At 47.8% G+C, this 27,529-nt stretch overlaps 2 protein-coding genes across 2 annotated transcripts; one reads left to right on the forward strand and one right to left on the reverse strand.

The window, feature by feature from the left end:
- Window positions 1–213: 213 nt before the first annotated feature.
- On the reverse strand, window positions 214–13,003 carry BAD (BCL2 associated agonist of cell death). Its single transcript, XM_048512270.1, has 5 exons — window positions 12,872–13,003; window positions 11,939–12,164; window positions 8,909–9,074; window positions 1,665–1,686; window positions 214–645 (listed from the first exon to the last, which is right to left on the reverse strand). Exons 2-5 carry the CDS (start codon window positions 12,090–12,092, stop codon window positions 541–543), a joined length of 447 nt encoding a protein of 148 aa, XP_048368227.1. The 5' UTR covers window positions 12,093–12,164; window positions 12,872–13,003; the 3' UTR covers window positions 214–540.
- Window positions 13,004–13,983: 980 nt separating this feature from the next.
- Window positions 13,984–26,001, forward strand: GPR137 (G protein-coupled receptor 137). The gene is made up of 8 exons (XM_048512284.1): window positions 13,984–14,525; window positions 14,653–15,386; window positions 17,301–17,350; window positions 18,898–19,123; window positions 22,187–22,336; window positions 23,431–23,559; window positions 24,917–25,011; window positions 25,338–26,001. The coding sequence occupies exons 2-8, from the start codon at window positions 15,021–15,023 to the stop codon at window positions 25,504–25,506; spliced, it is 1,185 nt and encodes a 394-aa protein (XP_048368241.1). The 5' UTR covers window positions 13,984–14,525; window positions 14,653–15,020; the 3' UTR covers window positions 25,507–26,001.
- Window positions 26,002–27,529: the final 1,528 nt, after the last annotated feature.

Here is a 27,529-nt window from a genome sequence, read left to right on the forward strand (position 1 = left end):
TCGAAGGAGAAGCGCTGCTGAAACTCTGACTCCTTAACGAGCTCTAACCTGTTCTTAAGTCCCTTTGAATAGGAAATTTGCCAATTCTTTCCCTAGCTAGTCCAGCCCTACTGATGAGTTTGTTGTCCGCCTTCAGAGGAGACGGCTGCTGAGGAGAATTCGGAATCTCTTGGGTGATGAATGTTGACATACCACACGCCAGAAAGAACAGCATTTTAATAAAGGCTTTTTTCAATTTTATTCATATTAAAAAAAAACAATCCAGGGTTTATGGCCTAATTATCCATACGATATTTTTTGCTTTTTGCTTTTTTTTTAAAAAGAAAAAGTACTTGGGGGTAGGAAGTAAACTGGTTACACGTCATAGTGTGAGGCAAAGTTGGCACCCCTTCCGAAGGAACTGCGGGGAGGTGCAGAGGAACGGTTCTCACACTTCCCGGGTACTTCGGGATAAGAAAACATGCTACATAGATCCTACATATTGCCCACCCCTCACACACATACCCCTCTTTTGTTCATTAAAACAGCAGCAAATCTTGGTCATGGAGGACTTCTGGGAAGTCCAGGGGAACTCCGGCGCAACCATGAATTTAGGGTCTCCTTCCAGCCTGATGTTTGGCACATCTGTGAGGCGGTCACTGCGCTCTTAGATTAAAAGTGACAGCTTCTGTAAGAGAGAAGGCAGCCGTGGCGTAGTGACATCTGTCCCCACACAAATAACAAATTCTGTTGCTATATGCTGAAACAGAGTCACTGCATTTTTGTTTTGCTTCCTGGCCCCTTCCATTCACAGGGTGCCTGAGCAAACTGGTGACTCTTGGAGGAGGAGGAGGAGGAGGATGGTGTCTCCAGACATCTTTAAGGCTGAAAGCAGGAGTAACATTTTTAAAGGCTTTATGGGTTTATGAGTGTCGCTTTAGCTCTTTTAACCTGTGGGGTGAGGTGGGAATTGCGCTGGTGCAAACTCTGGCAGAATTGGCCTTCAAATCTTTGGCATGGGTCACGTCAACATGTGAAAAACTGGGATGGGCTCCTATTGGCTAACATCTGGACCATCCTCAACTTCCCTTTCCCCTTCACAATTTTTCAATTAACTCTAAAGTGTGTTGGAGCTCTCCTTTTGTTTAAGGTGAAAGATGCATGCCTCTTTAACAAAACCATCCCTCAGTCTCTGATGGATGATGGGAAAGACACAACTGGTGTCTGACTTGTCTCCCTTACTACGCAAAATAATTGTAATGGAGGCACTGACCGACCATCCCGCAAACATAGTCTGCCTAGATCCTACATAGTCGTGATGTGATGTCACCCCCTGCATCAGTAATAACCTGGTTCTCACACAAGAGACTACCTTTATCTTTGAAGATAATCTAAAAACCTTAGGGCAGAATGCTGATTCCTAGCTGCAGTCAGACTGAAGTTAGTGGTTACTAGTTACTGATTATCTATTTGCTCCTGGGGCCTAATTCAAGGTGCTTATTGTCTTTAACCTTTGAAGCACTTCGCAGCCAAGGGACCTACCCCTTGCCATAACTCTCAGGCCGCATCTTCAAATATACTCCTGTCTGCTAACCCCCCGCCCCCCAACCCCCCGCTTACTGTCCTGTCCATTAAATCAGTTTGATCCCTTTCCGTCTGCACAAGGGCATTCTTGGTGGCGTGACCAAGGGCTTGGGGATGGCTTGCCTGAAGGAGGAAAGACTGGAGAGGGAGAGGGCACCTTCGCTTTCTATCTTATGCAGGGCACGCGTAGCGGTCCAGTTTCAGAGGATGTTCTGCGGCAGATAGTCAAATATCAGATCTGGAAGGCTGTAGCGAACTTTGCTATTGCTTGAAGGTGTTTTTGGCAGAGATGTGAGGCAGAGCAATTTCTTCAAGAGCTGGGTTTTTTAGAGTTTCCCGTTTTTTAAAATGCGTTATCTCTTAAGATTAATAATGACACAAAGACACCACTGCTCATGCTATATTATGCAAACTTGGCTGTTTGGGGATTGTAAATAATTGTGGGGGGAGATTATCCCGAAATGTGTGTGTGTGTGTGTGTGTGTGTGTGTGTATTTGTTTGTGTATATTTTATTGATTTGCAACTGACTTCATTTTTGTTCTACAAAATATATCAAAATAATAATGCCAAATCAAACAATACTCTATTCAGGCACTAAAAAAATTTCTGGTACCTATTTTTCCGGAAAGTCCACAACACTGGTTTCTGGTGTTATAATTACAAAAGGACTGTTGTTTTGTTAATACCGTAACTTGCTGTGCTGCATTGCAAATTGCCTAGAGTCTTTGGAGAAAGGTAAGAGCTGAATGTTTTAAATAAATGCCTCGCCGGACGCTGGTTAAGTTTGCCTGCTCTGACAGCATCTTGTTTAAATTAGACCTATCACCATTTTTAAAAGCCATTTAACATGCCTGGCTAATTTGTTTCTGTACCCAATTAAATGTACTGGTTTTAACCTATAAAGAACTGTCAGTATCCTGACGTGTGTAGGGAGCATCTGTTCAGTATCTCCCCCACACACACCCCTTTAAGATTTATTAATGAGGTCTAGTTTGAAGATTTCACCTTAGGCAGAAGGTATTTCTAGCCCATACACGCTCTTATCAGCCTAATCTGCACAGGATTGTTGTGAGTATTTTAAAAATGGAGGAGAGGAAAACCTTGTACACTCTGAGCTCCCTTGAGGAAAGGCAAAATAAAAATATAGTAAGCTTGACTCTATGGGAAGCCAGGACTTTTCTGTTGTGGCCCCTGACTTTTGGCTTACTCTGTTTGGAACATTTGTTTTTTCCATTGTTTTTTCAGGAAGCAAGATCGTTCCCTTTAGTACTGCCTCAGGCACTTGAACAAAGACATTTTGGCAGTGCTGTTTTTGTAGTTAATTGTAGATTTTTAATACTGTTTTGCCATTTGATTTCTTTTTAACTCCACTGTGCCAGTATGGCATGGTGGTTAAGAGCAGGTGGAGTGTAATAGGGAGAACCGGGTTTGATTCCCCACTCCACATGAGCGATGGAGCCTTATCTAGTGAACCAGATTTGTTTCCCCACTCCTGCATTCCAGCTGTGCGATGCTGGGCTAGGTCACAGTTCTTCGTAGCTCTCTCAGCCCCACCTACCTCACAAGGTGTCTATTGTGGGGAGAAGAAGAGAAGAAGAGAAAGGAGTTTGTAAGCCCCTTTGAGTCTCCTTACAGGAGAGAAAGGTGGGGTAGAAATCCAAATCCCTCTTCTTTTGATATGCCATTTTGGGGGAAATGATTGAAAAGCAGGAGGGTGAGAAATAAAATATCTATTCACAAAATTTGCTTCCTGCCTTTCTGCTCTTACAAAGGGCAACCAAGGTAACTAATCCACTGTCTGACTCATAAAAGTCAACATGGGTTGAAACCGGGTTGACCAGTATGCGTAAAATATGCATGCTCGAACGGCTCTTCCAAATGCATGGTTTTGCAGTATGTTAATGACCGGTTTTGATCATAGTTATAGCAGCGGTTATATGTCACTGGTGGTGTCACTTTCCAAAATTATACTTTAGTAGTAAAAGCTCATTTTAGGAGCCCATAAAATGGGCTCTAGAAGGTGGGGGGGAATGCTGGCGAAGTCCCCCACTGCCCTCCAGATCCCTCTCCTGGGGCTAAGCATCGCGTGCCACTCTGGGTGGGTAAGGTTGATCTTGGGTGGAGGGTGCATGGGTGAATTTGGGAGGGGTTCTGGTGGGCTCAGCGGGAAAGCTGCTTGCTGTCCCTGTTCTTGTTTGGTGTTTGGGGGGGGGGTGGGTGGAGGAGTGCAAGCAGTGGAAGGAGGACTTTCTGGAGGGGGCCAGGCTGGTCTTCCAGGTAAGGAGCATAGGGAGCCTGCGTTACCGAGTGGCGGAGGATTGGGGAGTCTTCCTGCGAGGGTCCTGCAGGGGCTTAGCTTTGGGAGTATGGGGGGGGCTGGTGCAGGACACAGGATGCTGTAGCCTGGCTCAGTCGGGGGGGGGGGTATGGAGATGGCAAGTGGGGGAATGGGGGGGGGCTTCTGCCAGGCTTGTGGTTGGGGGGGGTGGTAAAGCAGGAGACTGGTGCCAAGGTGCCACTCTCCCAGCAGCCTGGCTTGGCTTTTTAAGGTGTTGTGAAGGGGGCAGGCAGAGCGGCAGGCGCCAAGGTGTTTCTGCCCTGCTGGCTCAGTTTGGGGGTGGTGGGAACTGGGAGGCTGTTTGCAGGCCGGGCAGAGGCCAGCTTGCTCCTTGGTTGGGGGGAAGGCGGGCGGAGGAGTGGATGGAATGTCGTTCTCCAATGGGCACACAGTACTCATTCTGTGAATCCTGTATGCCGATTGGTTGAGGGTTCGTCGTTGGACATTCCATCCCTTAGTGAATTATATAGGTTAGGACTAGGCTTCCATGGTGATACATAACTGGTGGAACGTCAGTACAACATGGAAATGTTCCGTCAGGCTTATGATTGCGGTCAGCGATGGTTCTTTTAGCTGGCTTTCCCTCCTCCCCCTCTTCCCATCCCCCTTTTCTTTTTTATCTTTTTCCTCTACCTCTTTTCCCTCCTTGTTTTCTTTTCTTAACCCTATCTTATGCCCATCTTTAGTGGCTCCCTACACAGATATCCATGTTGTCTCCGAACACCTGAGAGCCACAATCAGGATGCCATTATTGTTTATTGATAATCTAATGTTTTCATTTTGCAAGATCTGAGCAAGGCTGTTAACAATAGGATAAGAACATAAGAACTAGCCTGCTGGATCAGACCAGAATCCATCTAGTCCAGCACTCTGCTACTTACTAGTCCAGCACTCTGCTACAAAGTGGCCATTTCCCACAGGTGAACTGACCTCGGTCACCTGGAGGTCAGTTGTAATTCTAAGAACTCTCCAGCCACCATCTGGAGACTGTCAGCCCTTTTGAACCTAGTTTCCAGTTTATCCTTCAACAAAGAGATGCAGACGTTGCCTGAATGGGCTACCCCAAACAATAGCTTGTAGGATACTAGGCCCCTACAGGAAGGCTTAGAGCAGTGGTCACTCAGACCCAGGACTGGCAGAGGATAGGACCTGCTGAGTTCCCAAGAAATTGCAGGAAGTCATGTGATCGAGTCATCTGGCTTCTATCAGGTGACTCAAGAACATAAAAACATAAGAAAAAGCCTGCTGGATCAGACCAGAGTCCATCTAGTCCAGCACTCTGCTACTCGCAGTGGCCCACGAGATGCCTTTGGGAGCTCACATGCAGGATGTGAAAGCAGTGGCCTTCTGCTGCTGCTGCTGCTCCCGAGCACCTGGTCTGCTAAGGCATTTGCAATCTCAGATCAAGGAGGATCAAGATTGGTAGCCATACATCGACTTCTCCATAAATCTGTCCAAGCCCCTTTTAAAGCTATCCAGGTTAGTGGCCATCACCACCTCCTATGGCAGCATATTTCCAGAAGCACCAATCACTGCGTTAGCATTGAAGAAGTGTTTCCTTTTATTAGTCCTAATTCTTCCCCCCAGCATGTTTTAGAGGACACTGATTCATGACTCCTCCATGTGCAGGAAGTGATTTGACAGCACATAACACATTATATTATATTTATGATTTTAATGGTAATTCTATGTTTTTAGGAGCCCTGCGCCTGGCTTTAGTAAGCTTCAGGCAGGAAAGGTGGGATAAAAACAGTATAAGAAACGAATACAGAAGTTGATCCAGGCTACTGATGATTTCACTGGACAGCCAATGTGGTATGGCTAGGGGGAGGGACTTTTTACTATAGGAATGCTGGACGCCATTTTAATTTGCTGAGCTTTTTATATAATTGGAACAGGAACTGGAAATTTTTATCGCTGCTTTAATTGTTTACTTGTTTTATATTGTATTTTTATATGTTGTACACAGCCCAGAGCCCTTAGAGGGATGAAGTAGGTATAAAGAGTCCCTAATAAAATAAATAAATAAATTCAGGAGAGTCACATCGATTACTTTCGACCACTGTGAAATACCCCACCACCCATATAGAACCACACAGTGTTGTGAGGAGAAAATGGAGAAGAGAATCATGTAAGTCACTTTGGGTCCCCGTTGTGAAGTAAACAAATAACCCTGACAAAAATTACTGTGGAGCATACATACGACATTGAACTTCAGTGTTTTTTCTCCCCTCAGCAATATGTTGGGGGGAAGAATTAGGACTAATAAAAGGAAACATTTCTTCACACAACTCGTGATTGGTGTTTGGAATATGCTGCCACAGGAGGCGGTGCTGGCCACTAACCTGGATAGCTTAAAAGGAGGCTTGGACAGATTTATGGAAAGTGTCGATCTATGACCTACCAATCTTGAGTCACTCCTTGATCTGAAGGATTCCTAATACCTTAACAGACAAGGTGCTTGCAAAAGGCAATTGCTTTCACATCCTGCATGTGAGCTCCCAAAAAGGCATCTAGGTGGGCCACCTGCGAGTAGCAGAGTGCTGGACTAGATGAACTCTGATCTGATCAAGCAGAAACCTTTCTTAAGAACATAAGAACAAGCCAGCTGGATCAGACCAGAGTCCATCTAGTCCCAGCTTTCTGCTACTACGCAGTGGCCCTGGAGTGCTGCTTTGGGAGCTCACATGCAGGATGTGAGCCTTAATGGCCCTTCTCGCGGCTGTTGCTCCCAAGCACCCTGGACTGTTAAAGGCATTTTGCAATCTCAGAGTCCAAGAAGGATCAGGTTGGTAGCCATACATCGACTTCTCCATAAATCTGTCCAAGCCCCTTTTAAAGCTATCCAGGTTAGTGGCCATCACCACCTCCTATGGCAGCATATTCCAAACACCAATCACACGTTGCGTGAAGAAGTGTTTCCTTTTATTAGTCCTAATTCTTCCCCCCAGCATGTTTTAGAGGACACTGATTCATGACTCCTCCATGTGCAGGAAGTGATTTGACAGCACATAACACATTATATTATATTTATGATTTTAATGGTAATTCTATGTTTTTAGGAGCCCTGCGCCTGGCTTTAGTAAGCTTCAGGCAGGAAAGGTGGGATAAAAAACAGTATATAAAAAAGCTCGAATACAGAAGTTGATCCAGGCTACTGATGATTTCACTGGACAGCCAATGTGGTATGGCTAGGGGGAGGGACTTTTTACTATAGGAATGCTGGACGCCATTTTAATTTGCTGAGCTTTTTATATAATTGGAACAGGAACTGGAAATTTTTATCGCTGCTTTAATTGTTTACTTGTTTTATATTGTATTTTTATATGTTGTACACAGCCCAGAGCCCTTCGGGGATGGGGCGGTATAAAAGTCTAATAAAATAAATAAATAAATTCAGAGTCACATCGTTACTCGGCCATGGAAGCCCACCACCCATATAGAACCACACAGTGTTGTGAGGAGAAAATGGAGAAGAGAATCATGTAAGTCACTTTGGGTCCCCGTTGTGAAGTAAACAAATAACCCTGACAAAAATTACTGTGGAGCATACATACGACATTGAACTTCAGTGTTTTTTCTCCCCTCAGCAATATGTTGGGGGGAAGAATTAGGACTAATAAAAGGAAACATTTCTTCACACAACTCGTGATTGGTGTTTGGAATATGCTGCCACAGGAGGCGGTGATGGCCACTAACCTGGATAGCTTTAAAAGGGGCTTGGACAGATTTATGGAGAAGTCGATCTATGACTACCAATCTTGATCCTCCTTGATCTGAGATTGCAAATGCCTTAGCAGACCAGGTGCTTGCAGAAGGCAATTGCTTTCACATCCTGCATGTGAGCTCCCAAAGGCATCTAGTGGGCCACTGCGAGTAGCAGAGTGCTGGACTAGATGGACTCTGGTCTGATCCAGCAGGCTCTTTCTTAAGAACATAAGAACATAAGAACAAGCCAGCTGGATCAGACCAGAGTCCATCTAGTCCAGCTGATGCAATACTTCGCGGTAGCCAGTGGAGCTCTCAGACTGTCATGCGAGATAGCCACTGGCATAACGACTTCTGCGATTTCATTACTCCCCAAGCACCTGGACTGTTAAGGCATTTGCAATCTCAGATCCAGAAAGAGATCAAGATTGGCCAGCTCCTAAATCGACTATCTCCTCCTGCATCGTGTCCAAGCCCTTTTAAAGCTACTATCGGGGCCAGTCAGCCATCACCACCTCCTGTGGCCAGCAATATGGCCTGTCTACGTTAGCGATGAAGAAGTGTTTTCGCTTTAATGATATCCTAATTCTTCCCCCCAGCATTTTCCCTAATGAATGCCCCCTGGTTCTAGTATTGTGAGAAAGAGAGAAAAATTTCTCTCTGTCAACATTTTCTACCCCATGCATAATTTTACAGACTTCAATCATATCCCCCCTCAGACGTCTCCTCTCCAAGCTAAAGAGTCCCAAACGCTGCAGCCTCTCCTCATAAGGAAGGTGCTCCAGTCCCTCAATCATCCTCGTTGCCCTTCTCTGCATTTTTTCTATCTCTTCAATATCCTTTTTGAGATGTGGCGACCAGAGACTGAACCTGATACTCCAAGTGTGGTCATACCACTGTTGTGCTGCAGCCTCTCTCATAGGAAGATTGCTCCAGTCCCTCAATCATCCTCGTTGCCCTTCTCTGCACTTTTTCTATCTCTTCAATATCCTTTGAGATGTGGCGACCAGAACTGAACACAGTACTCCAAGTGTGGTCGCACCACGGCTTTATATAAGGGCATGACAATCTTTGCAGTTTTATTCTCAATTCCTTTCCTAATTATCCCCAACATAGAGTTTGCCTTTTTCACAGCTGCCATGCATTGAGTTGACATTCCCATGGAACTATCAACTAAGATAGAGAAGAGAATCTTATGTTCTTATGCTGCCTTCCCTTCCTAAACGTACACCATAAAGCTCTCTTGAATCCTTTTCCCCATGGAAAATGAACCTGTGGGATGCGCCAGTCTCACCCGCAGTGTCCAGTCGAACTCGTCACTCATCCTCCGCAGTTCCCGCCCGTATCGCTGGGCAGCCCACAGGATAGGAGGGGCAGACTGTGAACGGCCCCGGAAAGTGCCCACCTCATCTGGCGGCTCTGACTGCGGCAAGGGAGGGTCCGATCCGATGCGGTGCCTCAGCTCTGGGAGGTATCAAGAGGAACAGACCTGTGTGAGGTTATCCCAGACTTGTAGACGAGTCTACCCAAGTTATTACGAGAGACCCTTATTAGTCATTTCTGGCACAGAGTGTCAATACGGCTTGCTAGATAGAATGCTGTAGTGAATACTGGTGTCTGACTAGAACTGAGAGACCCAGCTTCGAATCCCCAATAGGCACCAAAACCTTCAACCGGTCACTTTCTTCCAATCTAACCTACCTCACAGGGTTATTGTGACAGCAGACTGGAGGAGGGGAGAATGTTGTAAGCTGCTTTGGGTCCCCATTGGGGAGAAGGACAAAATAAACAAATATAGTACTGAGTAGAAAGCAGGCTAATTTGGGTTTTGAATCCCTCCCTCTTCAGTCACAAAGCGGGCTGGTTGATAGTTGGGCATCATTGGCTCCTGCAGAATTGCTGGGGAAATACAATGTGTGAGGAGGGGGAGCTTCTTGGAAGAAAAATTGGGTCTGTGTATGTGTGTGCATTTGTTCATTCGTAAAAAAAATCACTGCCGAAAGCTTCCCTGTGGGGAAGTGATTCCTGCTGGCCTATTTACGTGGAGCAATGAAATATTCAAGACTGCCGCGAAAATGCTCGGGCGTTCACAACTCTCTACACTGAAAATCCTGCCGGTGCGTGGGGTGTTGTTCTCTTTCAGGAGAGAATCAGCTGGCTGCTGGCACTGACCCCCATAGCTGTGGCACGAAAAGGATCAGGCTAAAAGGCTAATAACTGATTTCCCTGACACGTCACATTAATGAAACCTACCTAGACCAGTGGCGGGATCCTAAAATTTTAGTAACAGGTTCCCATGGTGGTGGGATTCAAACTGTGACGTAGTGCCAATGGGGCTGGGTGGGGCACAACGGGGGAGTGACCAGGCATTCTGAGGGCGGGGCATTCCTGGGCGGGGCTGTGGCAAGGACGCAGTCGCTGCGCCGGTCCTTGGGCGGGAAACGAATGCACGCAGGCGCAGGCTGCCACGCATGCCGGTGCACCTCCTGCTAGACTGCTTCAAGTTCTGCGCGCTACTGCTGAGAGAAGGGGCGTAACTAAGGCAAAAATCACGTGGCAAAATCACCCATTAGTAACCCCCTCTCAGCACACACAAATAATTAGTAACCTACTCTCGGGAGCCTGTGAGAACCTGCTGGATCCCACCTCTGACCTAGACCAACATCTTTCACGTCAAGTATTTGTACGGGTCAGAAAGCACCAGGTGAAATTCTCCCTGGACTTACGACAACCGTGGAAGCTTGCGGAATGTCCCTGGCTCAGCCACGCAAAGCCTAACTGGCCTTCGGGGGAGGGACAGTATTTAAAACCAATGATAAATAAATAAATAAAACGGAGGAGAGGAAACTGCTTTGAGTCCAAGGGGGCAGACGCTTGCCATCCGAAGCAACACAGACTAGAAAGGGCACTTGCTACAGAAGGCGCCCATTCAGCTAAGCTCTAGCCAATGGAAGCTGAATTTTACTCTGTGGTAAGGACCGTGGTAGTATTCTACTGTATGGATGATAAGCAAATTGATATTCATAGGCAACTGGAACCGTCTGATGTGATTTAATTGGGCAATGCAGAGAATAGGGTTGCCAGGTCTCCTCTGGCCACCGGTGGGGAATGGGGGGAGCAAGGTTGCCAGATCCAGTTTTGGAAATCCCTACAGATTTGGGGATGGAGCTGGGAGGACAGGGACCTCCGTGGGGTACAATGTCAAAGAGCCCAAAGCATCCATTTTCTCCAGGGCAACTGTGCTCTGGAGATGAGCTGTTATTCTGAAGGACCTGCAGGTCCCACCTGGGGGCTGGGATCCCTAACAGCCAGCCAGTGTGGGGCAGCTGTTGGAGTATTATGACCAGGCTCTGGGGAATCCAGGTTCAAGTGCTCACTCTGCCATGAGGCTTGTTGAGAGATCTTGAACCCATCACTCTCTAATCTAACCTACCTCACAGGGTTGTTGTAAGGGAAAACCACATACAGTGGTCTGAGCTTGGAAGATGTTTGAAAGAAAATGGACAAGACAGAGAGAGAATCCCAATGTCTCTGAGCAGCCTGAATAGCCCAGATGAGTCTGAGCTTGTCAAAGCATGGAAAGCTAAGCAGCCTCAGCCACAGTTTGTACATGGATGGGAAACTACCAAGGAAGATCAGATCTGATATGCAGAAGGGAGGCAATGGCAAACCACCTCTGCTCATCTCTGGCCTTGAAAACCCATTAGAGGTCTCAGTCAGTTCCTTACAACTTCAAAGCATTTAACAATTATGATTATAAATGTCTCAGAGTTCAGGATTAGATCTCCCAGCAACAGAGAGCCCCAACATTAAGTTGTTAATAAAATGCAAAGATTAATATGAAAAAATAAGACTATTTTAAAATAGAAGAAGAAGAAGAAGAAGAGTTTGGATTTATATCCCCCCTTTCTTTCCTGCAGGAGACTCAAAGGGGCTTACAATCTCCTTGCCCTTCCCCCCTCACAACAAACACCCTGTGAGGTAGGTGGGGTTGAGAGAGCTCCGAGAAGCTGTGACTAGCCCAAGGTCACCCAGCTGGCGTGTGTGGGAGTGTACAGGCTAATCTGAATTCCCCAGATAAGCCTCCACAGCTCAGGCGGCAGAGCTGGGAATCAAACCCGGTTCCTGCAGATTAGATACATGAGCTCCTAACCTCCTACGCCACTGCGTAGAATGAAGAGTCCATAGGGATGTCATAGATTTGAGGAAAACAGAAGGAGTAAATAAAAGAGAGTAGAGAATCTATAGGAGGCATAAGGTAGTTTTGCTCACAGCATCCCATAATGGGCACAGGAAGAAGGAAAGGGAAATGTTTCCCAGTTGCAAACCTTGGGCCCCAGTGCCGGTGGTCTCACTGTGTACTGAACTGTCCGGTTCTTTGCCGTCTCCTGCAATTTCCTGCCAGTTCAATTTGTGGTCCGGCAAGTCCCTTCCTACAGCTGAGAAAGCATCTTCATCATGGTACTCAGGAATGTGGAACATTGTCGGGGGGCTGGCATGGCCCCCAACACCTGGCTTCCCACTATCCAGGGGTCTGTGGGGTTGCTGGTGCAGCTGTGGAAAAGGGGAAAAAAAAGAAAGAACAGGTATCAAAACAAGCAGGTGCCCCAGAGAAGGGGAGGAGCCGCCCTGCTGAAAACCAGGAAGTCTCCTGTTCAAATCTCACTTCAGCCACCAGCTCAGTAGTTTTCATCAAGGCATTTCCACAACACCCAGCGATTATTGGCAGCGATTCTGGCCCGCTTTACAGGGCTGTTGTCAAGATAATCGACACCACATTTGAAAGCGTTACATCGTACCTGATAAGCCTGATCAGAAATAATGCTTTGCTATCAATAAACCAATCCTTTCGTGTGGAAGTAATAGTTAGCTCGCTGCTACCTTAGTAGTCACCCACATTGGGGTGCTACTGGAGGAAGTACCCTCCCCACTTTTGAAAAGCCCCAAATACTTTCACACTTGCCCCTAAGGATCTCTTTCCACTCCTGCTCTCTGTCACCACTCTGTACTTTGCTTCTCTGGCCCATATCCCCAGTGCTAGATCGACCCCCTCTACCCTCCATGCCTTCCTTTTTCCATCCCCCCTTTCCTTTTTCCAAATCCTCAATTCTTCCTTCCGTCTCTCCCCTTCCAGAGTCGTTTTCTCTTCCTCCTTTCCTCTCCAGATCTAGAATCTCCATCTCTTCCCTCCCCAAACCTGGACCCCTTCCTCTCCCCCATCAGCCTGCACTAGCAACCCATTCACCCCCATTTCAGCTTACCTAAATTGGGGTCACTCTCTCTCTCTCCTCCACCCTGACTGTTTACACCAGCAAAAACCCTGCCACAGTCGCCTGGGCAATGGAGAACTGCCACCTTCCGCGTCCAATCCGGGTTGCCGACGTCACGAGGGAGGGGCTTATTTCTCCTACTGGCGACCTCAGCTCCACCCATCGCTTTTAGGATTTCCTCCCCCTCCCCGGTAATTGACAGTGAAAGGAAAGGAACGCAGAGATTGCAGAAATATCTATGCAAAAATGCTCCTCCTGGGCATCATCATCCTTTTTCTCCCCCTCTCCCTCCTCCCAGCCCCCAAATTTCTTCCTCGCTTTTCTACAGCTCTGCCAGGATTGTACGTGGACAATCTCTAATATCATTGCACCCTTCTAAATTCATTTAATTCAGTGCTTTTAGAAGGATTGCGTTGTTAATCTTTCCGTTGCGAACCAATGCGATTGATCTCTGTTGAGCAAGCATCATATGCATTTTAAAAATAGAAATAAAATGTAAGGAAATAAATGCGTGAATAGCGGACAGCTTCTGAATATGACGCTATTGCTTTTCCCTGATCTATTAGGTCAAGTGCTAGAGCCTGGAAGCATTCTTCCTCGGTTGCCATGCCATCCGTGATCTATGTGGCTTTTTATTTCCATGTTTTAAAAAAATAAATCATATAGACCGAAATGCTCTGCTCAAGGAGAGTCGGTTTTCGTTTTGCAACCACCATCGTTATTGCACAGGCTTCAAGTGAACTGGAGGGGAATTGTTTCGTAGGACAAGCGGAATGGGGATTTCTGTAATATACGTGGAGAGCATTCATAATGGTTTTATAATTACCGAGCAAAACGCTTACGGGGTCCTTAGCGGGAGATCATGGAAAAAAAACCTTGCCCGGGCACCTTCCACCGACACTGGCAAAAGAACTGGGGCAACCTTCTTTGCCCGCACTTAAGATGGCGGCCGGAAGCAGCCGTACCGCTCTAGCCGGAACATTCAGTGCCATTCACGGCGCCGCTTACGTCCTTTGCGCAAGGGAAGAGGCCGGTGATGAGGCAGACGTAGTGATCCTCTCGCCCAGCCGGTGAGACAGAGGAGGCGGGGCTTGCGCACTTTGCGTAGCTGGGGAACTGACGGGAGTTAAGGCAGCTGGGGAGCGTCCTAGGCCGGGGGGACCTTTCTCCCCCAAATTGGGGGGGAAAGGCAGCCAAGGGGGCTGCCTGCCCTGGAGAATCCCTAGAGAACCAAGAAGCCCTGAGGGGGCGGGAGGGACAGTAGAAGGTCTGGTGGAGAAGACTAAAGGAACCAGGAGTCCGGCGGCGGAGGGGGGGGGGGCAAAAGGGGAGCCCCAAGGAACCCAGGCGTCCCCCGAGAACCTGAGGCCAGGCAGTCTGCAAGAGAGGGGCAAAGAGACCCAGGCCAGTCAGGCGTCTGGGAATCGGGGGCGGGGGTCCTAGGCAGCCGGGAGGGAAGGGGTTAAGGGGCACTCCAAAACTGGAGAAGCGCAGGGACCTGAGGGACTTGGGGGTCCAAGAGGTTGGAGGAAGGGGTCCAAGAGCTGGTGGCTCAGGTGTGCGAGAATTTGGGGGGGAGACGAGAGAACTGGAGGACCAAAGAGCTGGAACTTGGCCTAAGGAACCAATGACTGGGACAGCAGGGGTAAGATAGTGAGCAGTTTGAGAAATTGTCTGGCTTTTGGTTTGGGGATAGAGAGCAGGGTTGGTGGTCTCAGAAAGGAATCCTAAATTTCAGAGGTCAGACCGTCTTTTTTTTTTTCTTGTGACAGGGATTTCCACATAACTGCTGTCTGACCTGCCTTCCCACTTACAGGGTTTGGGGTGGTTTTCACACCAGGAATCAAAGGATGCCTTTGTAGCAGAGAGGGTGGGCGGGCTCCCAAAGTGCCACTTTTTTGGCCTGCCGGCCTCTGAGCTTCTGTACCCTCGATGGAACTGGCCCAAAGCCCTTAATCCATCTCCTCAAAGAGTCGCCCTCCCACAGCCTTGAAGGATGTAACCAAACCCCTCTGAAGCTGGGGGGCAGCTCCTCCGCCCAAGTGAGTGAGTCTCTGCTGATGCCCAGTGGACCCCGGCATTCTGGAAATGACTCCTCCCTAATTGGATTGGGGCAACCCCCCAGTCTGCAACACTCAAGATGGAGAAAGACCTTGGCAACCTCAGTTCAGTTGTGCCAGCATCCCACCTCACGCCGGCTTTCCCGCCTGCTGTTAAGGTTGGGCTCACGGCGTTGTACATGGCGCTGTATGCCTTGCTTTTCCTCTCAGTCTACGCCCAGCTTTGGCTGGTTCTCTTCTATCGCCACAAGAAGTTCAGCTACCAGACTGTCTTCCTCTTCCTCTGCCTCTTCTGGGCCGCCTTGCGCACCACCCTCTTCTCCTTCTACTTCAGAAACACCCTCAAGGCCAACCACTTGGGTCCTTTCTTCTTCTGGCTTCTCTACTGCTGCCCGGTCTGCCTGCAGTTCTTCACCTTGACCCTCATGAACCTGTATTTTGCTCAGGTAAATGCTCATGGAAGGTATGCTGATGGCCCTTGTGGCTTACTGGTAAAGATGCCAATGTAGAATGGTGGGAGGTGTCACTGTTTGGTAAGAGTTTGCAACTGGGGGCGTCAGAGAGGCCTGGGTTGTATCTGAAGGCCATATGCTCGGCTGGGAGGAAAGGCAGCGGGGTATAGCCCGATCTCGGAAGCTAAGCAGGGTCAGTGCTTGGAAGGGTGACCACCGAGGAAGACTCTGAAGAGGAAGGCGGTGGCAAACCACCTCTGCTTCTCACTTGCCTTGGAAGCCCCTTGCTGGGTCACCATTAGTCGACTGCAACTTGACAGCCCCTTAAACACACACATAGTCAGTTTCAAAATCTTTGTGTACTTTGGATCGGTGAAAGGGGCATAGTAGGGTTGGTGGAACGTGTGTATCTTTGTCTGCATCTTTGGTTATCCCGGAGCTTTAGAAATTATATTTGCTGTCTAAAGTGCAGAAATCAGGATTGTGATGTGAACTTGTTGCCCGTGTTTCTTGTTGATTGGGAGTGCTGCATTGGGGTTTGAGCTATGAACTGAAAAGCTCCTAATTCAAATCTGGCCTCGGCTGTGGATGTGCTTAGTGGCAATGCTCTCTTTTGTCCCCAGCTTCTCCCCTGCGATGTGGGCTGTTGTGGTCAGTGTAAAGGTAAACAGCCTTGCAGGGTTGATGTAAAGGTTCCCGAGAATGCCTGTGAATGACTTCAAACGTTATTAAGTAGTATGGTGTTGTGACAGTGGTAGCAGCCCAGGCTAGCCCCATCTTACCAGATCTCAGAAAGTAAACAGGGGCTGCTAAGCAGAGGAAGGCAATGGCCACCCACCTGTGCTCACCTGTTGCCTTGCAAACCCCACAAGGTGGAGCATCATAGAGTCCCCATGGGTTGGTTGTCACTTGACAGCACGTTTTACCTCAGCGCTTTTGTTATTCTCTCTTTAACAATGGGAATTTGAGATCCGGTTATCTGGCAAATGGATCTGCGGATCAGTGGGGCTTTCTCCTAAATCCACATAGTTCTTTGTCCAGTCGTTCACAGTCAGTCAGAAACCTTGAAATCACCATGCTTCTAATCCTTGTGAAATTAGAAAAAGGCTTAGCTAAACAGAGGGGATCTGGAAGGAGCTTTGCTCTGCCTTCACCCCGCTGTGTCTCCCATACACGTAAAGGCAGGAAGAGGCGTGTCTGTCCGTTGCCCCACCTGTGTATCACATAAGTGTGCGCTAAAGGTCACTTGCATATCTGGCCTGGTCATTTACTTTTCTAGAATGAGTTACTCCGTGGCATTTCCCAATTGCAGCAGTCCTTGCGCAAGCAGACAGGTCACCTTGGAGTCAGGGAGCGGTGAAGGGTGTGAACAGGCTCTGTCACACTGCTGCTCCCACCCTGCTGCTTTGACCAAAGTGAGCAAGTGGGAATCTGTCTCTGCAGGGATCAGGCCATGCCAATCATTTCATTTCATTTATTGATTTTATATACCGCCCTCCCCCTGGGGGCTCAGGGCTGTTTACAACAAGGTTAAAACGTACATTAAAACATAATTTAAATATTAGTTACATAAAAACAGAACCCATTTTAAAATGTGGATGGCGTCTGGCTCCCCCCTCCCCCCCCCTTGTGCCCACGGGAGGCCAGATGACACGGTAGATGTATTTTTAACCAGGCTGGCCAAACGCCTGGCGGGACAGGTCCGTCTTGCAGGCCCTGCGGCAACTCTGTAAGTCCCGCAGGGCCCTGATCTCCCTAGGGAGCCTGTTCCAATCAGGACTGAGCTCCATTATCATCCTCTTGGGCTTTGGGCCTTGGTGGCGGGAGGGGTGACCGATCAGTTGTTTCAAGATAGCTTCCTCATCCCCATCTTGTGCAATGCTGATCTCTCCCTCCCCTTCTTTCCAGGTGGTTTTCAAGGCCAAAGCAAAATACCGCCCTGAACTGACCAGAGGCCTGTGAGTATCCATTTGTCTGTGAGAATCATAATACATGCTCCCTTCCCACATGTTCCTTCTTGCTTGAGGGGGGATATGATTGAAGCCTATAAAATTATGCATGGGGTAGAAAATGTTGACAGAGATAAATTTTTCTCTCTTTCTCACAATACTAGAACCAGGGGGCATTCATTGAAAATGCTGGGGGGAAGAATTAGGACTAATAAAAGGAAACAGTTCTTCACGCAACGTGTGGTTGGTGTTTGGAATATGCTGCCACAGGAGGTGGTGATGGCCACTAACCTGGATAGCTTTTAAAAGGGCTTAGACAGATTTATGGAGGAGAAGTCGATCTATGGCTACCAATCTCGATCCTCCTTGATCTCAGATTGCAAATGTCTTAGCAGACCAGGTGCTTGGCAGCAGCAGCAGCAGCAGCAGAAGGCCATTGCTTTCACCTCCTGCATGTGAGCTCCCAAAGGCACCTGGTGGGCCACTGTGAGTAGCAGAGAGCTGGACTAGATGGAGTCTGGTCTGATCCAGCAGGCTAGGTCTTATGGTCCTATGTTCTTGAGAAGTGTGGGGCAAATACGACGAGTGTGGAGGAAATTAAGAGAAAGATTTGGCTCCAAGCATCTTTGCATCCAGGGGAGAGCCCTGAGCTTAGATAGCTTCCTAAGGGGCTTCAACAGATTTGGGACAAAGGAGACGTGTATTGGCAGCTATCCTATATACATGAAAAACAGAGCATCCATGTTTAGAGACAGCGTACCTCTGAACATCCCTTGCTTGGGAGGGCTATTGCTTTCACTCTTCCTCGAAGCATCTGATCAGCCTCTGCTAAAGACAAGATGCTGGACCAAATGGCCTCTTACTTCTTCTATTTTTTACACTTATTTTTGGATATATAGGCCACCCTGTCTCTTACAGGCCCAGGGCACCTTATAGAGATACAGAAAATTATGTCAACCTAAGGTGCTAAAAAACTATCTGTTTAAGGGGAGAAGGAAGGGGAGAAGGAACAAAGAAATAAGGTAAGGCAAGGGTCAGGAAGCTCTGTTGGAATTACCATTTGTTGCCCTCAACCATAGGCCAGGTGGAATAGTTCTATCTTGCAGGGCCTGTGGAACTGTGACAGGTCTTTTAGGGCCCTGGTCTCATTTGACAGAGCATTCCACCAGGTTGGGGCTGGAGCTGAAAACAGTCTGGCCCTGGTCGAGACCAGCCAGACACTTTTTGGAACAGGGGCCACCAAGAAGTTGTTATCCATCAAGTGCAGTGCTCTCTTTGGGGGGTGGAGGGTGTTTGGAGAGGCAGTCCCACAGATAACAAAGACCTCAGACCGTTTCGTGCTTAAAAGTTAGAACCAAAACCTTGAACCTGACTTGGTCCTCCACTGGTAGTCAGAACAGCTGGTGGAGCACTGGGTGTATATGCTCCTGCCATGGGGTCCCTGTAAGGATTTGTGCCGCTGCATTCGGTGCCAGTTCAGGCTTCTGGATCTGATTCAGCAGGGCTGTCCATATGGTACCATGACAAACTTTCTCCATCCTTTTCCCTTCTTCCAGGTTGGCAGTGCGGGGAGCATGCTTGGGTGCCAGCATCCTCTTCCTAGTGGTGAACGTGGCATGTGCTGTGCTAGTGCGGGCACGCCGGGCAGAGCCGTGGGCTGTGGTTCTGGCGCGGGTCCTCATCAGCGACTCGCTGTTCGTGCTGGGGGCTGTCTCTCTTGCGCTCTGTCTTTGCCTCGTTGCCCGTGGCTCCCCTTCCACCCGGATCTACCTGGAAGCCAAGGTGGGTTCAACCTTTTATTTACCTCATTTTATTTATTTATTTGCATTATTTATAGTCTCACTGAGAAGCAAGATGAATTGCACAGCGTAAGTCAGTGGCCTATTATACACTTGCAGTCTGCCCCATGGTGAGCAGAGATTTCCTTCGGCACAGATTTTCTGTTGCACACCGGCATGGGACACCTCTTAAAGAGACCGCGCAGGCAAATGAAGCCATTTTGAAAACATTTCAACTAAAGAATCATTTTAAAAGGGCATTCGTTTAAAATGTTTCTAGGCTGCAAATAAAACATTTGGGGTAAAAACCATGCGGAACTCCACAGAGGAAACTTTTTATTCCCTCAAAACATTTTAAAGTGTCTGTGTGGAAAGGGCCTATAATATCAAATCTACCTTGGAGATGTAAAAGACACATGGGCTCAATCATTCATATCTGATGGCAGTGCCCAATTATAAAAGTTTTTGGAATACAGTGTTTTAGTGCATATAGAATTACAAAAAAAGCCTAGCATAGCTCTTTGAACATTGTGCCCAGAGCGATCTTGGTTAACAAGATGTATTTAATAGGAAATTTATTCGCTGCAGCCAGAATGTTAATTACTGCGGCATGGAGGCAGGAGAAAGCACCAGATATTGAGGAAATAATGAAGGAAAGTATGGCATACTATGTTAATGGGAAAATATCAGTGTATAAAAAGTTCTGGGATGGAGACAAATGTGCCCAGGGTACGTTTGTACAAGCATGGCCTCCCTTTCTCTCTTTTTGGAATAGAAATAAATCTAAAGAATTAGTAAAAAAGAGAAATTGAACATTGTTTAGATTGTCAGATCTTACCTCTTTGATATTGCATTACATGCTATGTATTATGGAGTCTCCTGTATTGAATATTATGAATTAAATGGGCTATAAAAGCCCACCCCCACCCCCAAAAAAGAAAGATCAACAGGATGGGACATCCATTACACAGGGTAATCGGATTTGGATTGCAGAAATCTGAAGCAGGTTAAGCATTTAAAATGACACATTAAACAAGGCCAAAATTACCCAGTAGGCACATACCTATTGTCACAGTTCTTCATAGTCACAGTTCTTCGGAGCTCTCTCAGCCTCACCCACCTCACACGGTGTTTGTTGGGGAGGGGGGGAGGGAAAGGAGATTGCAAGTCCCTTTGAGTCTCCTTACAGGAGAGAAAGGGGGGGATATAAATCCGAACTACTTCTCCTTTTCTTCTTCTATAGGAACAGACTGTAAAATAATCCACTGTACCTGGCCCTTTACCAAAACATCTTTCTGGGCCATAAGTATAGCTGTATTACATATGTAAGAGTGCCTTCCTGAATAATTCATCTTTGCATAGTTTGCTGAAAGCTAGGAGGTGGGAGGCTTCTTGCCCTTCTCAGGCAAACTGCCATAGCAGAGGATGCACAAGTACAGGCAGTTGACAGTTCTGGCCATTTGCAGGCTGGCATCTGCAGTAGGCCGTGCTCGAACCTGACCTGGCAGAACATCAGGAGGCAGTCCTGCACATATGAGAGAACATAATTTCTATGGCAAATTGGTGGCTGCTCTTTCTAGGTTTTGGCCTTGAGTGATTTACAGTCCAACCCAGATTGAAGGAGGGGAGAGCTCCATGGCAGCCAGAGATGGCACAGGGAAGGTAGCGCCGCACCACCTCCAAAGGAGTTTTAGGCAGTACAGGAAGGAGGGAAATTGAAAAACTTTCCTTCTGCTTGAATAAACCCATAGGATAAACAAACTTATGCCACATTTCCAGGTGGTATAAGTCTGCAGCTGGGGAAGGGGTGTTCCCGGGCTGGAAGCCCAGTGGAAACCAACTAAAGTTGGCTTTACCCCTGCAGAAATACCCCCAGCCCACCTCCTGCTGCACCACCCACTGGCATCTTTGCTCTTCCCGCCGTCATAGGTGCTACTTAATGGTGGCAAGGTACGCAAACACGCCAGCATAGGCCTGTGCTGCTCCCACAGCCCAATCCACCCCCACCCCCAATCTAGATTGGGCTGTAAATTTAATCTTATCAAGATTGCCCTAAAAAGTCTGTACAGTTGGTATAAATTAAGCAAACTTGGTATAAATTAAGCAAACATGGAGTGTAGGGTTACCCAGGTCTGTCCTGCTAAGAATAACACCTTGCCCCAGTTCAAGCATCCTTACCCTGGTGCAAGAGGCCAGATTGAGTGGAAAAAACCCAGGGAAATCATTATGCTTGATGATTTCCTTTGAAAGGGAAAAAAGGTTGTGTTTTAAGAAGTTTCAGGAGACATGGGCATTCGCAAATCTGAAGCACGGTCATTTTGGAAGAGGGGGAAATGAGAGCGTAAGTGAAAACTTGACCCGTAGGGAATGCACACTCAATGCAAAGCAGACCACAAGGGCGTAAAAGCCCTTTGAGGGCATGCCGGCTTTCAGCTCTAGAGGGTGGCTATTCAGGGGAACTTGGGTCTTGAGCAGTTACCATTGAAGCCAGGGGAAGTTTCCAGTGGCATCCCTGCCATCCTGCCTGGATCTGACTGAGAATCTCCCACCCCCAAGTAGCTTTTAACTTTCTCATTAGTATTTGCATTATTTTTAAATTGCCATAATTGGCTCTGGGAGTGAGTTTTGGCCAAAAAGCAGGGCAAAAATAATGTCATGCCTCTGGGTAAACTGGTATGCAGCTTAAGAGGACTTTAACGGTCCCTTTTCTTGAGCTCATTAGCAAATTTGATGCTGTGAGAACTCGGTCTCAGCAAAGCCCAGGAATGGCTGGGGCACAATTCAGGAAACACAAAAGAGATCTGCAGTTTTGTGAACCCCCTCTGTCCCTCAGAAGCATGTGTGATCTCTGGTCCCTCCAAAGCTTTTCCACTGCAACAAATCCGTTGGCGGTTTTCAGGGTGCCAAAACATTCCACTTTTCTCATTCCTCTAACACAAGTAACTTGCTGGAGTTTGTCACACTGCAGAAGCTGTGCATCCCTTAGGTAGATGATCAGTGTTGGTCCCCTTATTCGTTACCAGTGGTGGCTCTCAGTTTCCTCATTCGCTTGCCTCTTTCCTTACAGGGCACCACCCTGTGCCAAACGGCTGCCATGGGTGGCACCATCGTCTTGCTGTACGCCAGCCGAGCGTGCTACAACCTGGCAGCCTTGGCTCTGTCCTCCCGCACCCGTCTCGACTCTTTTGACTATGACTGGTACAACGTATCGGACCAGGTGAGTGCGGCCGAGCGTGGCGCAAGACAGGCCAGGGCTGCAGCTCACCTGGGCTGAGCTCTGAGCCACTTTTCTGAATGGAAGGTCTCCTTTCCGGAACATCTGATGTGGTCGTGTGAAAGACAGACAGTCATTTGATAGACAGTCATTTGGGTCTGACTCAGGAGGAAGCAGCTTTGTATGTTCCAAGGGCAGTGATATAAACTGCAGTCAGCCTCAGCAGATCTAGGATTAGAGAAATATGAGCTTCCAGGGTGGGATCTTGAGGCAGCGCCTGTGAAATTACAGCCACGCATACCTGAATCTTCTGTTGCTCAGATTTATACAGTAGTCCCATTAGCCATGATGAGATTTTTCCACTCCCTCTGGATTGCTTGAGAGCTGGTCTTCCAGGGGACCAGCTAACCTTACGTGTTCAACTCCCTCCTGTAGTTTGTAGCAGGTAGCTGGGTTGATCTTTTTTTAAAGAAATCCTTTCACTTTTGTTCCGTCTACCCCGAGGCTGCCTGTTCTGACCAGCAGCAGCTGTCCAGGTTCATAAGCAGAGAAAGGTCTACTCAGCATCAACTGCCTGAGATCCTTTGCCCGAAAATTGGACCTGGGCCTTTTGCATGCCGATCTTGGCTTTGCCACTGTCCTTCCCACTGTGGGGCATCATTTTGCCTTCTGCCATAGAGTGGGGCTCATCTGCCTGCAGTCTCGTGGTGTTGGCTCTACTGAGGCTATCCTGCCAGCCTCATTGGGATACCAGAGTGGGGACACTGGGGGTGTTGGTTCAATGATCCGTTCTCCACCCAGGATCTGAGCTGTCTTCTTGTCTGCTCCCAGAGGGAAAGCTAGTGTGTTTAAGATTAGTAGAGTAGTTAAGAGTGATGGATGGTAACCTGGAGAACTGTTTTTCCCACCACCACATGAAGCCTGCTGGATGACCTTTGGCCAATCACAGTTCCCTCAGAACTCTCTCATCCCCACCTACCTGTTAAGGCGCTTGTTGTGGGAAGAGGAGGGGACTGTGATTGTCAGTCACTTTGAGACTCCTTATGGTGGAAAAAAGCGGGATATAAAAACTAACTCTGCTTCTGCTCCCATCTCAGGCGGATCTAATCACAGACTTGGGAGACCAGGGATACATCATTTTTGGCCTCATCCTCTTTGTTTGGGAACTGCTGCCCACTGCGTTGCTGGTTGGCTTCTTCCGGGTGCACCGGCCTGTTCAGGATATGGTAAGAAGAGCGGGGTCTAGGGAGGAGTGAATCAGATTAGTAAATAATGAAAATGAGACCTCAAGTGGGATAACACAGTGGAGTTTCTAGGCTTCCTTGTGGTCCCAGGCATTTTATACTGCCCAGAAGCAGGGATCTGCAACCTGCGGCTCTCCAGATGTTCATGGACTACAATTCCCATCAGTCCCTGCCAGCATGGCCAATTGGCTGTTGGGATTTGTAGTCCATGAATATCTGGAGAGCCGCAGGTTGCAGTTTCTAGTTTCTAGAACCAGTTTCTAGTCCTCACTGTTTTGGGGGGAAAGCAAAATGAAGCCAGAGGGCAATTTGCAATGTTGAGGGGGCAAGTCTGTCCTTCACACCGTAATCTAATGGGTGCCAGCATAAGGCACTGATTAAGTTGGCACTAATGCCAGCACATGTCACTAATTAAATCCACCACAACTAAATGATGGAATTCACTTCAAATGCACATAGCGATGGCCGTGGTCCTAGGTGGCTTCAAAAGGGAATTAGATAGATTTGTGGAGGAGAGGTCCCTCAATGGCAGCTAGCCGTGGTGAATAAAACGAGTTTCTATGTTTGGATAATCACAGTGGGTAGCTGTGTTCATCTGTTGTAGAAAATCTAGAGTCAAGTCCAGAAGCACCTTTGAGACCAATGAGATTTTCTCAGTAGGAGCCAGCATGGTGTGGTGGTTAAGAGCAGACGGACTCTAATCTGGAGAACCAGGATTGATTCCCCATTCCTCCCCATGAACGGTGGGCTCTTATCTGGTGAACCTGATTTGTTCCCCGACTCCTACATTCCTGCTGGGTGACCTTGGACCAGTCACAGTTCTCTCCAAACTCTCTTAGCCCTACTTACCTCACAAGGTGTCTGCTGTGGGAAGAGGAAGGGAAAGGAGTTTGTAAACTCTTCTTCAGGTTTCCAAGAGAGTCTCGTAAAGGGAGCTTTTGGCTTTCAAAATCTTGTTGGTCTCTGAGGTCCTACTGGAATCGAATCTGGCTGCCCACGCTCAGGAGCAGTTAGCTTCTGAATCCCAGTGCCTGGAGGCAACATCAGATGAAGGCCTCAGTCTCTATGCCCTGTTCTTGGCCCTCCGGAGGACCTGGGTGGCCCCTGTGTGCAACAGGAAGCTGGATTAGATGGGCCACTCTTCTGGTCCAATAGGGTTCTTCTAATGTCCTTATGGCAGTATGAACTGGAGCAGACAAGTGGGGCAGTTTCACGTGTGAACTGGAGCAGAGAAGTGGGGCAGTACTTGAGTCACAGCACTTGGGCAGGAGGAGAGGAAGAAGAGGGAGGGCAGATGACAGTAGAGGTTCCTCATAATGGCTGTTCCCTCCCTATCTAGAGTGCCAGCCGTGTATTCAACCGGCAGCTTGGTGTCTCCCGCTCTTATTTCTTTGACCACCCTGGACAGCGTGATAGTGAAGGACTTACCAGCAGGTAACCTCCCCATGCCTCCTGATATCTGACAACCCATAAATATCCCAGCACTATAATTTGTATCATGGAGGACCACTGGAGGATGTAACTGACTCAACTGCCTCCAGTTGCATTTCCCCTCTGTCCCTCTGAGACAAAATTCAAAACTGGCTCACTTGATGCCTCTGGCAAACACAAACACCCCCTGCCTTCCCCTGTCATTCAGCTCCCCAAGAGGTAGACTGTGCCTGAACCTGGAGGTTCTATGTAGGGTCGACTCCTGACCCGAGAATGCTGCCAAAGCATAAAGGATGACTTTCGCTCCCTCTCATTCTTCTCCTTTTCAGCCTGACGGGAAGACTGGGCAGCGGAAGCTGGTACGGCTCTATCAACCACAGCAGCGTCAGTGAGCAGGACTGGTTTGGGGGTCACCCTCCCACGGCCCCCCTTCTCTTCTCACAAGCGGCGGTTTCTGGCAGCCACCACCACAGCCTCTACTCCACCCCACAGAACTGAGGAATGTGGGAGAGTCTTTTTAAGGGGGCGGGGGGACCCAGCAGTCTGGGGGTGGCAAGGAGGGTTTTTTTAACCGATGCTGGAAGTCGGGCATTATAGCCGCAACCTCTTCCCCAAATTGTGTAGTCAGGAAATCCAGCTTTTTCCTTAGCTGTGGGGCTGGTTGGTCATATGCAGACATTCTGGGTCCCGATGCTTCAACCACACGCCCTCCTCACGCCTCAATACCAATAGTATATACTTAGAACTCTGGCACTTTAACCGAAGGGGTCGGGGATGGGGTGGGGTTGCAGTTTTATCTGTGATGTCATTGTTTAAATAGCAAAATTAAATGGCAAAATTGGGGTGGGGGCTTTCTTCCTTCCTCCCCCCCCCTCCCCAATGAGCCATAGCTGCAGTGTTTGGAAGTAAATTTTTTTGTCCTGTGCTAGACTCGCTGCAGTTACGGTGCTGATTCCATTCCCCCTCTTACAATAAAGTCCATTTGTGTTAGCATCTTTTGTGTGTTGCTTTTATAGGTGTTTTTTTTAAAAAAATATTGTTTGTATCACACTAAACCGTGCATTCCGTTGCTGCAACTTCAGGAGCCTTCCTTGACAAAAGGGAAGCTTTTTGCATTGGAAGAAAACACTAGTGTTGTTAGCGGAATGGAGGTTTATTTATTGTTTGTTTATTGGGGTTGCTGCCTGCCGTTTCCCAGTCGAAGCTGGGCTCAGGGTGGCTCACGTACATAACAATAATACAATACACATTTCCAGTGGTGGGATTCAGCAGGTTCGCACCACTTCGGCACTGGTGCTTATAAACAACCAGTTGTTAAATTATTTAAATTCCACCAGCAGAACCGGTTGTTAAATTATTTGAATCCCAACACTGCACATTTCATATAAAATACAGCAAGCAAATAAAGCAATAAAATTACCATCTCTTACCCTTATAATTTCTAAAGGTGGCGACACATTTTTTAAAATCACATTAGGAACCATTTTCAGGTCCCTGAATTGCCTAAAAATCCCCCCCCCCACTTTAAACAAATTAAGCAGATGTGGGGGTGGGGAGAAGGAGGGATAGATCGGGAGGCCAGCAAGATGGAACAACAAACAGTCGCTGCCTCAACCAGAGCAGGCCCAGTAGAATATCTCTGTTTTGCAGACCCTGCAGATTAAAAAAAAAAAAGGGGGGGGGTTGGATTCCGTGGATAATTTTCACTGATGGAAGCAGGCAGGTTTTGCCAGTCTCCCTGTCCCACACAGCAAATAATTATTTCCCTTTCATTGCTGTCTTGTTCCCTGTCCGGGGGGGGCGGGGGACAGTTTGGGCAGCTCCACGAGGGGGAATGGGGAGAATTAGTGCGCCATTGATGGAAATTTTGGGGAAAGTTCAAGCCAAGGACTCAGGTGTTTTCTGTGGTCATGTAGGGACAGGTGGGAGTCTGGGAGACAAACACTCCCACATGCTGCAAACCTGTTTTCTTCCAACAGCCAGATTTCTTAAGCAGCCCTGGATCCGGTTATTTGCACAAACTTGATTAAAAAGATTTGGAAAAAAAAATAAATCTCACTTTTTTTTTATTTAGAGCATTTATATTCCAGCCTGTCCAGCTATCCATCATACAAGGTACTGTTTCAAAGATCATAAGAATACATTAACAAAAGCATTGTTTTAGCAACAGTTGAAGAGGAGGCGTCTGTCTGGCATTGATACCCCAGGTTAGTCAAATCTTGGAAGCTAAGCAGTCTTGGATGAAGACCAACTAGAGTGATTTCCTCACTGGCGATTAATCCTGGGATAGTCACCTGAAATATCCAGGTTGATAGGCACAGGGCAAGGCTCTGTCCACAGAGCAAAAGCTCTGACCGGTTACAAAAATAACCATCCAAAAGCTTCTTCAGTGTTCAGAGATTTATTGTTTTCATTCAATTCTGCGCAGAAGAGGGAACTCTCCTCTGTTAGCAACAGGGAGGAGGTTCAAAGGGGCTGTTGCTTGTGTAACATAATTTATACCCTCTTACAAACATCCCTC

The sequence above is a fragment of the Sphaerodactylus townsendi genome, linkage group LG01, assembly GCF_021028975.2.
Source record: "Sphaerodactylus townsendi isolate TG3544 linkage group LG01, MPM_Stown_v2.3, whole genome shotgun sequence".
NCBI lineage: Eukaryota > Metazoa > Chordata > Lepidosauria > Squamata > Sphaerodactylidae > Sphaerodactylus > Sphaerodactylus townsendi.